This window comes from Fukomys damarensis, unplaced genomic scaffold (assembly GCF_012274545.1).
Source record: "Fukomys damarensis isolate Sample0158 unplaced genomic scaffold, DMR_v1.0_HiC HiC_scaffold_23, whole genome shotgun sequence".
In the NCBI taxonomy this organism is placed as follows: domain Eukaryota; kingdom Metazoa; phylum Chordata; class Mammalia; order Rodentia; family Bathyergidae; genus Fukomys; species Fukomys damarensis.
Genome location: NW_022900935.1, coordinates 23107730 through 23124070, shown reverse-complemented (window position 1 = coordinate 23124070; position 16341 = coordinate 23107730). Strand labels below are relative to the sequence as shown.

The 16341-nt window shown below is 41.1% G+C and overlaps 2 protein-coding genes and 1 pseudogene across 7 annotated transcripts in view; all 3 read left to right on the top strand.

Annotated features, from left to right (window-relative positions):
* LOC104869131 (putative olfactory receptor 2B3) overlaps positions 1–16341 on the top strand; it is a 166808-nt gene that overhangs the window by 15401 nt on the left and 135066 nt on the right. The gene's annotated exons all lie outside the window — the stretch shown is intronic.
* On the top strand, positions 3649–4438 carry LOC104869652 (annotated as a pseudogene).
* Positions 7063–16324, top strand: LOC104869641 (olfactory receptor 2A12). Of its 2 annotated transcripts, XM_019209092.1 has the most exons (2): positions 7063–7076; positions 15397–16324. In XM_019209092.1, the coding sequence occupies exons 1-2, from the start codon at positions 7063–7065 to the stop codon at positions 16322–16324; spliced, it is 942 nt and encodes a 313-aa protein (XP_019064637.1). The 2 variants fall into 2 exon arrangements, with proteins under 2 accessions (XP_019064637.1, XP_019064631.1); XM_019209086.1 differs by lacking the exon at positions 7063–7076 and having other exon boundaries at positions 15358–16324.

Here is a 16341-nt window from a genome sequence, read left to right as displayed (position 1 = left end):
ACTGACCACCTGTGGTAGTCACTAGTCTATCACCCTTAAATCATTTGAATTAAATTGAAATCAAGAAGCAGTCCAGAACATGTCTGCAGTGAACAAAATTTCAGTATAGTGTATTTACCATTTAATGGCTCAGACAGAGCAAGGATGCAAGACCCCTGATCTCAGTTAGCTGATTGCTGAATCCCATGACGCTGACTGACCTCGGGCTGCAAGGCCCAGATTGAGTTCCCCATCCTTCTGAATGGTTGAACTCCGCAACGTTCTATTACAGGTTTCCCACGCCCTTTCTTTAAAGATGTTCAAAGTTGGGAACTCAGAAAAATACCCTTGATGACCACCTCTGCCTCTGCAGTGTGGGTCCAAAGACTGGCACAGTCAGGAGGTCTGAGAGTGCGGGGAGTGGGGGAGAATAGGGGTTCAGGGGTGCTACTTTCCCGGCGCTTGAGCGATGGCGTCTGGGTCGGGAGCAGGCGTGGTTCTCCTTCCTGTGGTGGATTGGGGCCCAGCCTACCTCCTGGCGCTTGAGTGATGGCGTCTGGGTCAGGAGCAGGCGTGGTTCTCCTTCCTGTGGTGGATCGGGGCCAGGCTACCTCCCAGCATTTGAGAGATGGCTGCTGGGTCGGGAGCAGGTGTGGTTCTCCTTCCTGCGGTGGAGAGAACTAGATTCTTTTGTGTCTGGGGATAGACTTGGTTGAGCTGATGCTGGTAACCATTGGCCTTCTTATATGTGGATAACTGTATTTTCTTTAGGTTTGGGATGTTTTATGTTATTGTCTCTGAATAATCATTCTACCCCATTGGCATTATAAAGTCTGTCTTGAATCATAATAACTCACATATTTGTTCTTTTAATGGTGCCCCAAATTTCCCAGAAATATTAAAATTTTCTTCATTCTTTTTATTTTTTTCTTCTCTGTGTTTTTCAAATAGGCTGTCTTTGATCCCATTAGTTTTTCTTTAAAAAAAATTTTTTTGGTACCAGGCATTGAACTCCGGACCTTGTGCTTGTGAGGCAGGCGGTGGAACCACTGAGCTAAATCCCTGGCCCCTATCCTATTAGTTCTGTTTATCAGTCTGCTCTTGAGGCTTTCTGTCAAGTTTTAAAGAAAAATTTTTGGAGGTGTGGGGTATCAAACTCTAGACTTTGTGCTTGTGAGGCAGGTGCCGCACCACTGAACTAAATCCCCAGCCCGCTATCAAGTTTTAAATTGTACCTAGTGTACTTTTTAGCTCAGGAATTTGTTTTACTTTTTAAATTATTTCAAGCTCTCTGTTACGTTTCTGTGCTAGAGTATTGAATTGTCTGTCTGTGTTTTCTCGAAGCTCATGGAGTTTCCTTAAAGCAGCTATTTTGAATTCTTCATCCAAGAGTTTGCAGATACCAGTTGACATACAGGCAGTTTTTGTTGCCTTATTTTGTTTATTATATGAGGTCATGGTTTTCATAAAGTTCTTGATGCTTGTGGCATGCAAGTCATATGCAGATAATTATTCAGTCTTTGCAAACTGCTTTTTTTCCCCCTTGCTGCCCATTCTAGAAACTCTTAAGTCTGCTTGTTTTCGCTAAGCCTGTGGACACTTCCACTATTTCAGCACTGGGTGGCAACCTAAGGCTAGGTTTGGCTCAAATCTCCTGCTGTGTTGCTGCTCTTTCAGCAGTTGTGGATGTCTAAAGCCTAGGTTTGTCCTAAAGTCACATTTGATATGTGGTCCAGGATAAAGTGAGAGAACATTTAAAAGGGGTTGCTTGTTCCTGCAAGTCTCCATCTGGGGCCAGGGTGGGCTCAGATGCCTTGTGTACAATAAATTGCCTTTGGTGAGGAACCCCAGGATTCCACCTACCTCTGCCTGTCATGGAGAGAACAATTCGAGGCTCCTATGCAGTGATTTAGTGCCCACCTCCCTTTTCTTCCCCCAAGACATTACTCCCTTTGTGCTATACTGCCTGGGGTTGGAGGTGGAATGTTGTGGGAAATCTCATGACCATCAATGAGGCAATGCTGGATCATACTTGATCCACTCCTTACTGAGACCAGTGTAGTATGGTTATAGAAAAGATTACCGTGCTGCTATGGGCTGCCAGCATTGCTGTGGACTTGTGGTCAGAAACCACTGGGACCTGCCCCGGGTGATGCTGACTGGGATAGGAGTCTGATTGACAGGGGCAGTGGTCTCTATTTGCAGACACTGACCTGGGGACACGGAACATTAATATGTGCCCAGTGCTAGGTTTTTTCATACTGGCGCTGAGTTTCAGAATGTAAACTTGTGCTCACTTTCCTGTTCTGTTCTTCTGTGCCAGGGCTCATACTCCTTTCTATCTGTCTGAGGGGAGGGAGGTAGAAGTAGCCCCTGGGTTGTCTTGGCTGACACTAAACTGTTCACACCTGAGTCTCACAGCCACAGGGACCCATGCATGCTTGGGAGTGTGCACCACACCCACCTGTGAAGGAGGCTAAAACACAGGTCTGTCACACTGGGGTTCAGGTTTCTGAGTGGTGCCAGGGCAGGACTGGAGACTCTGGCATTGAATTTTACAGTGATGCATCTGCTCCTGGGTTTCAAGTGTAAGGTCTGGGCTTAATTCTTTCTCCTCTGTAGGGGGCATCTCTCTCCATGCTGTGCTGCTTGGTATTAGGAGAGGGAGAATGTGGGCAACTCTTCTTCCTGTCTTCTCCAATCTGTTTTTCTTATCATTATACTAAAACCAGGCACTGTGGTTTCTCATCTGCATCCTTAGCTCTCATGAAGGTGGATTTGTGTGTAACTATTCCAATGGGTGTCTGTGGGAGAGGGAATCACTGGAGTGTCTTACTCAGCCACCAACTTGCTTTCAGTCCCCTTTATGGATGCCATAACAGAATTATGTCTACTGATACATGAACATAAGATGTCTCTTCAATTACTTAGTTCCTTAATTTCTTTCAGTGATGTTTTATGGTTTTCAATGTATAAGTCTTATGCTGTGGCACCTCAGTTCATGAACTTAATTCTTTCCACAATTTTGGTTGCAAACACAATTGGTTGAAAACCAAATCAGATTTCCCCATAAAGTCAACATTGAACTTGACCATTGAATTTTATTTGGTTCTCATACAGTTCTGTTTGTGGCCAGAATTGTAGAAAAGATTAAGTTTGTGAACTGAGGTACCATCATACTACTTCTATTAAAGTTTTTTTCTGATTTTATTTTAGTTTCTGATGCTATAATAAATGGAACTACTTCATCAATTTTCTTCAGACTATTTACTACTAATGTTTACAAATAAAATTGAGTTTTGTATATTGGCTTGTGTTCTGCAGTGAGTTTCAGTCTTGTGCTCACTTTCCTACTCCACTCTCCTGTGCCTGGAGTCTTGCTCCTCTCTGCCTGTCAGAGGGAAGGTGGAAGCAGTCCCTGGGCTGTCCAGCCTGACACTAAACTGGTTCACTGAGTCTCACTGTGCATGCGTGTGTGTGTGTGTGTGTGTGTGTGTGTGTACAGAAATTACTTAGGATTTTCTACATACTCAGTATTGTCAACTGCAAATAGATTTGTTAACAACGAATAAGAAAAGGTTTGGTTAAATTATAACACTGTTTGGGCCATACTTTTCTCTTTCCCACTGAGCACTTTGGGTAAAGATTGCTTTACTCCGTGTCACAGGGATGCTAAAACCGTTTCTGGGACCTTTGCTGACCACGCTGTCCCAGGTGGTACCTTCTGCTGCCACTACAGTGGCCCCCCACCTGAAGAACGTGGCCCCTTTAGGACCAGGGGGATTGTAGGCAACAGGATCTTTCACATAGGGCATCCAAGATTTGCTCCTGTACCATCTCTTCCTGAATATGGAGGAAAAGTTTGTCTTGGACTGATTCCTGAGGAATTCTTCCAGTTCCTTTATCCTAAAACTGGTGTGACAGAACTCTACATGCTTGGAACTGGGCTTATCTTGTATTCTCTGTCCAAAGAAATATATATGATTATTCCAGAGACCATCTGTTCCATATTTGTAGTAGGATATCTGATTATCTATGCAATGAAAAATATGGCGCTTTTGCAGAATTTTTTGATAAAATCAATGAGCAATAAATTCCCCAACTAGAAGAGGCAAAGCGAGCTTTCATGAAACAAATCCAGGATGCACTGATTTGGAGAAGTCACAGCAGGCACTTGTCAGAAGCACCACTACCTTTTTGATGTCCAGAGGAATAATATGGTTACGGCCTTGAAGGTTACTTACCAGGGCTGGCTACATGGAGTACATGAGGAGGTGAAGAATCGCCTGGATTGTCATATCTCTGTGAGGGGTACGGTGCATCAACACCCATGATAAACTGGGTGGACAAGCAGGTGGTGTGGAGCCTCTCTGCACAGCAGGGAAAGGAGACAGTTGCCAAGTGCATCGCAGATCTAAAGCTGCTTGCCAAGAAGACTCAAGCACAGCCAATTGTGTAAATGTGTCTCTCCCAATTGAGACGGCCAGAAACAGTGGACTAAATGGGAACTAGCCTGCGTGACAAAAACTTCCTGTATTGCTGTCCACTGAAATTATAGTTTACTTTTCCTACAAAAAGGGAAAAGCTTGGGGTCTCGTTTAGTGAGAACCAAATCTATTGGTCAGTCAGATGTTTCTCATTGTTATTCTGCATCTTGAGTTGTTCTGTGATCACTTTTTTTTTTTTTGTACTGGGAATTGAACTTGGGTCTTTGCGCTTGCAAGGCAGGCCGCTGAACCGCTGAGCTAAATCCCTGGCCCCCTGTGATCACTTTTGAATAAGCAGTTTGTTTTTACTAAAACTTTTTAAATACTACCAAGTTACAGGTTAAATTTGTAATGAATTCTATAATCTTGCAATAAAAGACAATTGAAATGAGAGGGAGAGAAAATAAAGATTGCTCTACGTCCCTTATCTTCCATCAGTGAATGGTGGTGTAGAAAGTTGGAAGCCAACCTAATATGTTTCCTTATAGTTTTTTCTTTGGACCCTCTAAAGGAGATTTCTTTATCACTGAAGCATAGTATGCTTATGATAGGCTTCTTTGGTGATCTCCTATATCAGGTTTTAGTAGCATGTAGTGTTGCATTCCCTTTCAATGTGTAGACTCATTTAAGATGTTCTTTTTTATATAAATGAATTATTAGATTAAAAAAAATTTTTTTGGTACCAGGGATTGAGCTCGGGACTTTGTGCTTCCAAGGCAGGTGGTGGCACCACTGAGCTAAATCTCTGGCCCTCATTTAAGATGTCCTTACATTAATTTTTTTTTTTTTTTCCTGAGACAGTGTCTCACTATGTAGTTGAGACTGACCTGGAACTCATTGTGTAGCCCAGGCTGGTCTCAAATTCACAGCGATCCTCCTGCCTCACCCTCCCGAGTGCTGAGATTACAGGTGTGCACCACCATGCCTGGCTGTTATATTAAGTGTTGAATATTAATGTTACATTTTCTGCAGATAGAGATAAAAGAGTTTTTGAAATATAAAATGTGACAGCAGCAACAAATGATAATGGTCATTTTTCTGAAGTAAGTTGGAATCTCAATGTTTTAATTTGCATTTCTTCAATACCAAGTGATGTTGAAAATTTTTTTGATATATTTATTGCCCATTTGTATTTCTTCTTCTGAAAGTATCTATTCATTTCAGTTGTCCATTTTTAAAAATTGGATCATGTATTTGAATGGTTCCAATATTTTTGAGTTCTGTATATAGTCTAGGTGTTAGTCTGAGGGCCAGCTGGCAATTTCTTTTTCTATTCTGTAGTTTATCCCTTCACTATGTTGATTATTTCTTTTGCTGTGCAGCTTTTACATTTGATATAATTCCTTTTGTTGATTCTTGATGTTATCTCTTGTGGAATTGAGTTTTTGTTCAAACAATACTTGTGGATGCCTATGACTTTGAGTTTTACCCATTTTATCTTCTAGCAGCTGAAGTGTTTCTGTTTTAATGTTCAGATCTTTGAGCCATTTTAACTTTAGTATATAGTGACAGACTGTGGGTGTAACTTCAATGTTCTGCCTGTGTTTGGTTAATTTTCCCAATACCATTTGCTAAAGAGGCTATATTTTCCTCCAGTATAGATATAAATAATTCCAACAGAGGCCAACTTCCTCTCTATTTTTTACCTATTGACATTTTCTTACCTCCCTTTCTTCACAGTGAAATATCCCCTTCCTTTTCCCCTCTCCACCACAACCCTCTACATCCCAGTTGAACCACAATTATAATATAGCAGCATAATATAGTCTGTAAGGAGTATTAACAAAAGGGTGAAATTATCAGAACACATTTTAATGTTTATGATTGATGTATGGTTGGATCTGCTGACATTGTTATAACCAGTAGAAATGCTCTCCTTCCAATGTAGTGACAGGGTCAGACCCAATGAGATTGAATAGGCTGAAGTGGTAAACAGTATCCCTTGACAAATGAAGCCAATAATATGTCACTGGAAAACAGAACCTAACTAAAGAGATGTTCATATCAACAACAAACTCCCTTTACCCTATTTAACCTAAAAAAAAGAGATATAAAAAGGAACATGAAAGAAACAAGGCAATAAAATGTCTCCAGAGATTTCTAACTTTCACAAAGCAGACCCAAGGGGCAACAATGGAGAAGAAAGCAAATGCCAGATGGCCGAACTATACAAAATGATGAAAGAGGAAGGGAAGAAACTCAGTGAGTTCAAAGAAAACCATCCCCAAAACAGTAGAATCAAACAAACTGACCAAAGTAGTTATGAGAGAAGCAAATCAAAAATTGGAAGAGGTGACCAAAACAGTTCAATTCCAGACTTCAAGAGACCCAGAATAGCAAAAGCAATCCTGAGTAACAAGCAAAGCAGGAGGTATTAGAATCGCAGACTTCAAGTTATATTGCAAAGCTACAGTGATAAAAATGGCCTGACAGTGGCACAAAAACAGACATGTGGACCAATGGGGACAGAAAAAAGTCACAGAAACAACCCCAGACACATTGAGCCACTTGATCTCTGAAAAAGAATTTTTTTTGTTCAAAAATATATGCTGGAGGGCAAGGGATTTAGCTCAGTGGCACTATGCCTGCTTCACAAATGCAAGGTCCCAAGTTTGATCCCCAGTACTTGGGGGGAGAATATATATATATATGTGTGTGTGTGTGTGTGTGTGTGTGCATATATATGTATGTATATATATGTATATATGTATACACACACACGTATATATATATATATATGTATATATATATATATATATATGTATATATATATATATATATATGTATATATATATATATATATATGTATATATATATATATATATATGTATATATATATATATATATATGTATATATATATATATATATATGTATATATATATATATATATATGTATATATATATATATATATATGTATATATATATATATATATATGTATATATATATATATATATATGTATATATATATATATATATATGTATATATATATATATATATATGTATATATATATATATATATATGTATATATGTATAGGAGTCTGTGAGATGGTCAGAACTTGTAGGTTTGTTTGGATCCTCTCAACCCAATTTTGCTACGGATAACCTAGACATGCCCATGAATAGTAGTGTTTAACTTATAACACTGCTTATTTCTTACTCTCAACAGCACTTTTGCAATCCCCTGTTATATTTATGCTGTTAGATAGTTGGTTAGGTGGAGGGTAAGCCAAGGAGGAGAGATAATGAAGAAGAGTGGAGAAAAAGGATTAGGAAGGAAAGAGAGTTAAAAAAATTTACTAAAATAAGGAACAAGTGAAAGGGGAAACCTTAAAGAATAAAGTGTAATATGGAGCAATTTCAATAAAGAAGCAAGATGGGGGGTGACCCCAAAAAAACAAAAACAGAAAAAGACAAAAAACAAAACAAAAAAATCCAACCAAAATGATCCAAATTAAAGAAGCAAGGAAACAATAAATACACCAACCAAAATAAAATAGAAATGAGAAAAATAAATCCTTCATACAGTTGTTACAGCATTCACACAGAGCATTTGTACAACCCCTCTAAAAAATGTTATCTTTAGGGTGTGGTGACTGAGACATATATGTCCGTTGAGAGTAAGAGCCATATATTATTCTTTCATTTCTCAGCAAAATAGCAGACACCCTGAGAACATACCTCTTCAAGCTCAAAATCACTCATTCACAAATAAGAATGTCATCTCTCAAAGAGGATAAATTTATTTAAATTCCATATGATAGAACTGGGACATAACTCAGGCCTCTGGCCTCTCAGGCCTGTCTCTTCTATCCTAATTATATCCCAGAAAGCCAAGGCAGACCCATCACTTAGTATATAGCAGATCTACAACTTCACATTTCTGTGATCTTGGCTTTCTTAACTTTGGCATTATAGGGTCCTTGTGGGATGGATAGTTTATACTGTAGGGGGCTATGCACCGTAAGATCATTCAGACACCTCTAATCTCTACCTACTAGGTGCTAGTGGTAGTATTACTCCGTCTTGGGCCTATCAGTTAAATGACAAGGAAATCGTCCTCAGTTTTAGATTCTGTTTCCTGGTATCATTATCTCCAGGATTTCCTTTCTAGGTTTTCCTATACACCAGTAACCAGAATGATATCTGTCAAATTTAGGCCATTTCATGAAATTCAGACTCATGTTAAGTGCTCTAAGAGTTTCACACAGCCCAGGACAGATTCCTAGATTATTACCATGATTGAAGGGAGCATTTATTACTTAGCCCTGCCTCTCTCTCTGACTTCTCCCTTAGATCTCAGTCAGATATACACTTAGATCTATCTCTAAATAATACAGCATGCTATAAATGTTGATGTCATTTAGATTTTGCTTGCCCGCATCTAAGATTCTTGTTTCTTCCCATAAGGAATATTTTATGGCTTTCTAAATGTCCAATTTAAATTTCATTCCCCTGGGAAAACTTAGCAGGTAATTCTGAGCCCCAGTATTTTGTGCAGTCTTCATTGGCTATTCTCAAGGTTTGTAAGTGCTTATTCACAAGGAAAGATTTCCACTTGGCTCTACACTTATTCTCCTAACATAAGACCCTGTCTTAGTGAGAGATAAAAAGTATATATTGGAAGACAGAAAGAGGAAGTGCCAAAGACAGTAAATGTATGGTCTCGTAGGAGACAAAAGTTGTCAGGTGTGTTATCACTAGCCCTCCAGCTGGAATAGCAGACCAGGCTCCTCAGAACTTTCCGTATTTCCAGGAATCCCTAAAACGATGGAAGTGACGGTAATGGAAGAATAACACAGGCAAAGGATGTGGCACTAAAATTTAGGGAGATTTGAAGACATTAAGAGAGAAGGTCTTCAAGTGGAGAGCCCATTAGAGACAAAATGGTGGAGAACGATACATTTACATATTACCACCTACATGCTGGGCACAGTTCTAAAGGTATTATATTTAACTCATTTTTTATTCACATCAACCCAGTGGAGCAGGTTCTGTCTTATTGATAAAAGGCTGTGAGGCCTGGAGAGGTTTTTGAACCTGGTAACTGTAAACTACAAATCCACGTCATGTGGTATAGTGTTTGCCTAGAGACAACTTGGAGCTTTGAGTGGCCTGACTAGACCAAGGTGGGCCCAAGGGAAAGATCAGGGGTCAGGCCTGGAGGGTCAGGGGACTGGGCTACACATAGCCTTGAATAGAAGGTGTTGGAGTCCAAATATATTCAGATCTTAGGGAGTTCAGAGACACAAGGAAGCTCATTAAGAAGTTGCCAGAATTGTCCTTCTGGGAATCAGGGCTTGTTGGAGCTAAGTTTCAAAGGAGAGCTCCTCAGAGTCCTGACTCATCCCTCACACAGAGCTCAACAACAGGTAAAGGGTGTTGAGGGTAGGGACGGGGGATCTGAGGCACCAGAGAGTCCTCATTGAAGGCATCCCTTCTGTTCTGGTCGCTCTCCTGTCTACAGCTCTGGTGTCTGAGTGTCTTTTCATGTCTGGGCCTCTTGTCCTATTGGTTCTCTTTCCACTTCATCCTTCCTGACTCTCTGACATTGTTATTTATCTCTGTTCAATCTCTCTCTCTCTCTGTGTCTCTGTATCTCTGTCTCTCTCTGTCTCTCTTCCGTCTGTCTTTCCATCTCCCTCAAGGCATCTGGCCTTCAGTTGTCAATGAAGACAGGGAGAAGCAGTAGGTGCTGTCAGGATGTCAGAAGGCGGAGGTAGTCGGACCCTCCCATTTTCCTATCCTAACTAGATTTGGTCATGTTGAGGCGGTAGCAGATGGGAGATGGGGAAGATGGATAGGACGGCACTAGGATATAAGATAGGAAGATGGTTTGCAAGGAGATGTAGGGGAGTGGAGACTTTGGAATCCACCTCAGAATTTTTCTAAGGATCACTTACTGAGCTGGGATCAGATGCCTCCCGTACCTGCCATCCAATGATGCTCCCCATTCCTATCAACAAGGACAGTAGGGATGAATGCTCGTTGGAGCCTGTTCACTTAGCCCCTCTTTGCATTCCTTCTTCCTCTTGCCTGCTAAGCATTCCAGTCTTTCCCACGTTCTATAGCATGTTATGTATACTTGAACAAGCACAGGTCATAGTGAAAAGTGTTCTTTTTAAATCAAGCCTGCTTCTAGAAAATGCTATTGGTCTGGCTAAGCAGGAGGGAGTCACAGTGAGAGGGTGCCACAATGCTGCAGGAATTGTGCATCAGGACCATGTGATCTGAGATAATGAACATGACAGAGGAAATGGGAGGGCCCTTAACTCTTCCTGTGGAAGAGTCCACCCCAGCAGACCTCCCCTTACCTCTCTTTAAGTTCACATTAATACCGCTACACCCCTCATATATTTTCTTAGTAGCTTGGCTGCATGCAACAAAAATACAATAGACTGAGCTGGGGATTTAGCTCAGTGGCCCAGTGTCCGCCTGGCAAGCACAAGGTCCTGCGTTCAATCCCTGGTTCCAGAAAAAAACAACAATAGACTGGGTGGTGTAAACAATGGAAAATTTTCCCTCACAGTTCAGGAGGCTGAAAAGACTTAGATCATGGCCCTAGCAAGTTCAGCTTCTGGGAGGGCCCTCTTCCTCACTATATTCTGTGTCTCCTCCTCTTTTATGAGTATCAGATCCCACCATGGGGCCCATCCTCATGATCTAGTCTAACCCTAATTACCTCCAAGAGAACCCAGCTAATAATACCATGTCACTGGAGGTTTTGGTTTCAAATTAGAATTTAGGGAAGGTGCAAAAACCCAAATCTATACTGCACATGGTTAGCCTGAAATGCTCAACAGAACTACCCAGGCCAGTCCTTTATGTTTATCAACAGCCGTGGTGTCAGATAGTCTTCTCTAGTCAAGGTGGAGCTTTTCACCCTGGTAAAATTTCTACCTAATTCTAAATTTGGAGGCAGAGCAAGTCTTATCCATGTCCTATCACAGAACTCTTCAGATGCTTCTGCAGGCAGACTTCAGCCTCCTCCTTAATGTAAGAGAAAACCATCACTAGTTCCTTAAATTTATTCCATCATCATCATGAAATATCCTCTGACATTCCACCACATGTCTGTACATTTAAAAAGACTCAAGACGCAGGTATAGCAGATTCTATACTCCAAAAGTGTTGGTCCCACTGGAGAGAACAGCTATCAACCATAAGTCCTTCTCCTGCCAACACAGCCTTTAGGATGGAGTCTAAGGCTGCTGTGCCTGCTTTCATAATTTAAGACAAATTTACCAGAGTTCTTACCATGTGCTGGGCAGAGTGATTGACATGGGAGATGTAGTGAACAAAACAAAGTCTGTGCTCTTTACAGTCTAGATGGGGCAACAGAAAATGATTAGATAAATAGACAATTTTTTTGAGACAGAGTCTCACTGTGTATCCAGACTGGCCTCAAACTCACAGTGATCCTCCTGCCTCAGCCACCCAAGTGCTGGGGTTATAGGCGTGCGCCACGACTGCCAGTGACAAGTTCTTTTTTAAGAAATGAGAAAAATGATGAATGTAACTGTACTGTATACCTAAAATGTACCCTAAAATGTACCAGTAACTCAATGAGAAAAATAAAATGAAGAAAAATGAAGCAAGCTAAATCAGCAAGCTATATTTTAGAAAAAATGGTAACAAAAAGGGTTCTCTCATGAAACAACGATGGGACAGATTGTTCATTTACCCTGAATGTCCTTGGTGAAAGACACACATGTAGTGATATAATGTCAGAGGTCCTTAGGTGAGAGCCTAGTTGACAGTGACAGAATGGAAAGGATCACCAGGTGGTTTTGTGTAGCGAGCAGACAGGAGAGGTGGACAATGTCGTGAACATCAAGACTTCAGTTGTAGACATGTGTTTGAAGTGACAAACATCCAAGCTGGGACTTCAAGCAGGGTTCCAGGGAGGTTCAAAGGAAAGAGCTCAGAGTTGTCTAACAGACTTGAGCAGATGCCCTTCAGAATTCCTGACATGATGTGAATGCTCCAGACATTTGGTACTTACACTCATTCTCCCCACCAGCCGCAGTGCAAGGGGTCCCTCCTCTACTTTAAGTTCAGTTCCCCCTCTATAATCTGGATCCTACCCTTTCTTGATTCAGCAAACCCTGCTCCATGACTTAGTGTGTCGCTCTCCTGTGTTTTTGCCACTCTTCAATAATTCACAAGGCCCATCGCCGTATGAAGAGCCTTCTACCACAGCAAACCATGTTGTCCTTACCATGGAGTGTCTCTGACTTATACCTCCTTTGCATCTTTTTTGTTTTGTTATTGGTACCAAGGATCGAACTCAGGCCCTTCTGCTTAGGAAGCAGGCAGTGGAACCACTGAGCCAAATCCCTGGCCCCCTCCTTTGCATCTTGTGCAAATGTCTCAGAAACCCCTCTATGCCGGCTTCTCTTAACACAGTTTGTAGCTGTTTTCTCAAAGTCTCTTTGCTGCTAGAAACAGTGGACACTTTTTGCTTCTTGTCTTATTTATTTACTTGTTCGTTTTTTTGGTACCGGGGATCGAACTCAGGACCTTGCCCTTGCGAGGCAGGCGGTGGAACCGCTGAGCTAAATCCCCAGCCCTTGTCTTACTTACTGTCTGTGCACGTTTGGTCATAAAGACCACCTGTCTTTGAAGCCTCTGATTCTCCTTCTGTTCTCGTGTCACGTGTCACCTTTCCTTGGTCCATCAAACACATTTTCTTCTCTGGATTCTCTGTTCGAAACCAGCCCTCAAACCCTCCTCAGTTTTTAGAGCTGTGCTTTCAGCGTCCTCCCTTTGTATGCTCTTTTGGGGGATTTCATCCCCTGCAGCAACTTCAGCTGTCATGGGCATGCTGAAGTCTTTCCGATTCCTCCAGCAATGCTTTCTCTTCAGTTCTGGCCATGTCAGCCCGACAGGTATGAGAAGTCTCACAAGCTCCCGAGCCCAAAACTGGATTCGTCATGTGTTCTTCCGCGCTGCTCATCTCAGTGAATGGTGCCTCCCACCCATCCATTCCCACGTCTGGACTGCACTCTTAGCTCCTCTTTCTCTCTCTTTAATCATTTATACTTCCTCAAAACTGTTATCTAATGCCTACCTTTTGTATCACTCATCACTCCTTTACTTCTCACTCTCTCCCTTCCTTCCTGAATAACTACAGTCATTGATATCCTCCTCCATTGGTTTCCATACCGCAGCTGGAGTGATTATTTCCAGGTAAAGATCTGACGCCTATTTAATATAGTTTTTCCTCCTTCATTATAAAATTCACTCTGTACAGTGTGTTTTGCAGGGTGTGATAGGCCCTTCGTGATCTACCCTTGCTTACCTATCCTGCCCGGTCGCCCTTCTGCTTAGCTCAGGCTTCCTGACTTCACGCACGACCCTCCTCTGCACAGCTGTCCTTTCCTGCATTTCCTTTTAGTGAGCATCTGCCCACTTTCAAAGACCAGTTTGAGTCTCACCTCCTGCAACAGGTCTTCTATAACTCTTCAGATTGAGCTAGGCTTGCTGCAGCTAGCTTTCTGCCATACGAAGGGGAAGACAACCACCATCTTTGCCCTTTAGTTGGTCCATTTATTACCTGTGACTTCAGTCTCTGCCAGGGTTAGAGTAAGAGAGGGAGGCAAGGGTCCAAAAAGTCTTGAGTTGATCCATACTGTCTTCATACTTAAGAAATGATGCTTTCTGCTCTTCATTGTTTAGAAATGATTAGTTTTCTTGTGAATATTTTTTCGTTGTGATTAGTTCCTTTTTCAACATTTTATTTTTTTTCTTTTTATTGAGTTTATTGGTACATTCTAGGTATACAGTACAGTTACATTCATTACTGGGATTTTGTACCTTTACATAACAGGTCTTGGTTCTCATTTTTTCCCTTTGTCCCTGCCCTCCCTTTATCCCCTCTCCCCTCCCCATTTACAAACACTTTATTTCCATTTTTTCATTTTCTCATATTTTTTTCTTTTCCCTTATTCCCTTTCCCCTACCCTTCCTACTTTCCCTACACCTTTAGCCCTTTTCTTCTTATTTCACATTGTTAATTATCTCATTAGGATCTTGTGTACTATTATAGTTTCTTTTTAACTGTGATTAGTTTTTAAAAATACAGTTTGATAATCTTCACCATTCAGTTGGTTTGCACAGCATGTTTACATTTTGTAACTTCTGTTGTAACCAGTTTTGACTTTATCGTCTTACTCCTTGTTTCCTGTTCATTCCAAATGTTGTTTCTTTATTCCACATTTCCTTTGAATTAAGCAATAATTTAAGTTATTCCATTATACCATTTATTATGTTATGAGTTTTGCTATTGAATTACCCCGCTCCCTACAATCACCTCTGGTCCTTGAAAATGCATGACTTTGACTCTTCCTAGAGTATAATTTATTTCCAAATGATAGTTATTTTCCCGCTACTCTAACCTCAAGTTCAGTTAGGTAATAATAACTGTGTTTTGAAAGGTTCAGATACCCTCACAGTCTTTGAATAGGAATTTTGAAAGGAGTTCTAAGATGGAGGCAGAATTCTCTATTTGGTTTGAGATACATAATAAATGCTTTATTCTTAAATATCCGATTCTTTCCTTGACCTCTCTGGAATTTTTGAAACACTACATAAATGATGATGTACAAAACATTCATTTTGGACCATCTTTTTACATTTTCTACATTTTGAAGTATGGAAAGTATTATTTGAGATCTCAAACTGGGATTGTATAGTACAATATGAACGTGTCGTTTCATATAAAATGGAAGTTTAAAAAAATTTAGTTCCTGACTTTGAGGATGTCTTAATATGTATTTATTTAGTTATTCATGTTTGGCACTCATATGAGTAACAGCAGGGCTAGATTCTGGAGATTTAACCTTCTTGAATAATAGTTCATTGTTGTTGTTGTTGTTGTTGTTTTTTTCCTACAACAGGAGAAAGATGCAGGAATTTCTCTGGAGAAACCACAGCTCTCTTACTGAGTTTATTCTTCTTGGATTCTCTAGTAACACAAGGATCAATCTTATTCTATTCAGTGTTTTTCTCTTCCTCTACCTCACCACCCTTCTGGGCAATGGGCTCATTATCACCTTGATACGTGTGGATTCCCGCCTCCACACACCAATGTACTTTTTCCTCAGTGTCCTATCCATTCTGGACATGGGTTATGTTACCACCACAGTGCCCCAGATGCTGGTTCATCTGCTTCGTGCGAAGAAGACCATCTCCTACATTGGATGTGTATCCCAGATGTACATCTTCCTAATGCTGGGAATCACGGAGTCTTGGCTTTTTGCAATCATGGCTTATGACAGGTATGTGGCCATTTGCCATCCTCTCAGATATAAAGTCATCATGAGCCCTTCACTGTGTGGGTCTCTGGTGGCCTTCTGTGGATTCTGGGGTATCAGCTGTGCTCTGATATATACCGTTTCTGCCATGATTCTTCCTTATTGTGGCCCCAATGAGATCAACCACTTCTTCTGTGAAGTACCTGCTGTCCTGAAGCTGGCCTGTGCAGACACCTCTCTCAATGACCAGGTGGACTTCATCCTAGGTTTCATCCTTCTTCTGGTCCCACTTTCCCTTATTGTCATTGTCTATATCAATATCTTTGCTGCTATCTTAAGGATCCGTTCAAACCAAGGGCGGCTCAAGGCCTTCTCCACCTGTGCTTCCCACATCACTGTGGTCACCATGTTCTCCATCCCGTGTATGGTTATGTATATGAGACCTGGTTCTAAGGCTTCCCCGGAAGAGGACAAGAAACTGGCTCTGTTCTACAATGTCATCTCTGCCTTTCTCAACCCCATCATCTACAGCCTCAGAAACAAAGATGTGAAGAGGGCTTTCCTCAAAGTAACAGGCTGGGGCAAAGAGTCAGAATGAAGTCTCAAGTGTATTAA

Bases quoted from the DNA above. Each gene is read 5' to 3' on its own strand.
- LOC104869641 (XM_019209086.1), top strand. From the start codon at position 15,377: ATGCAGGAATTTCTCTGGAGAAACCACAGCTCTCTTACTGAGTTTATT.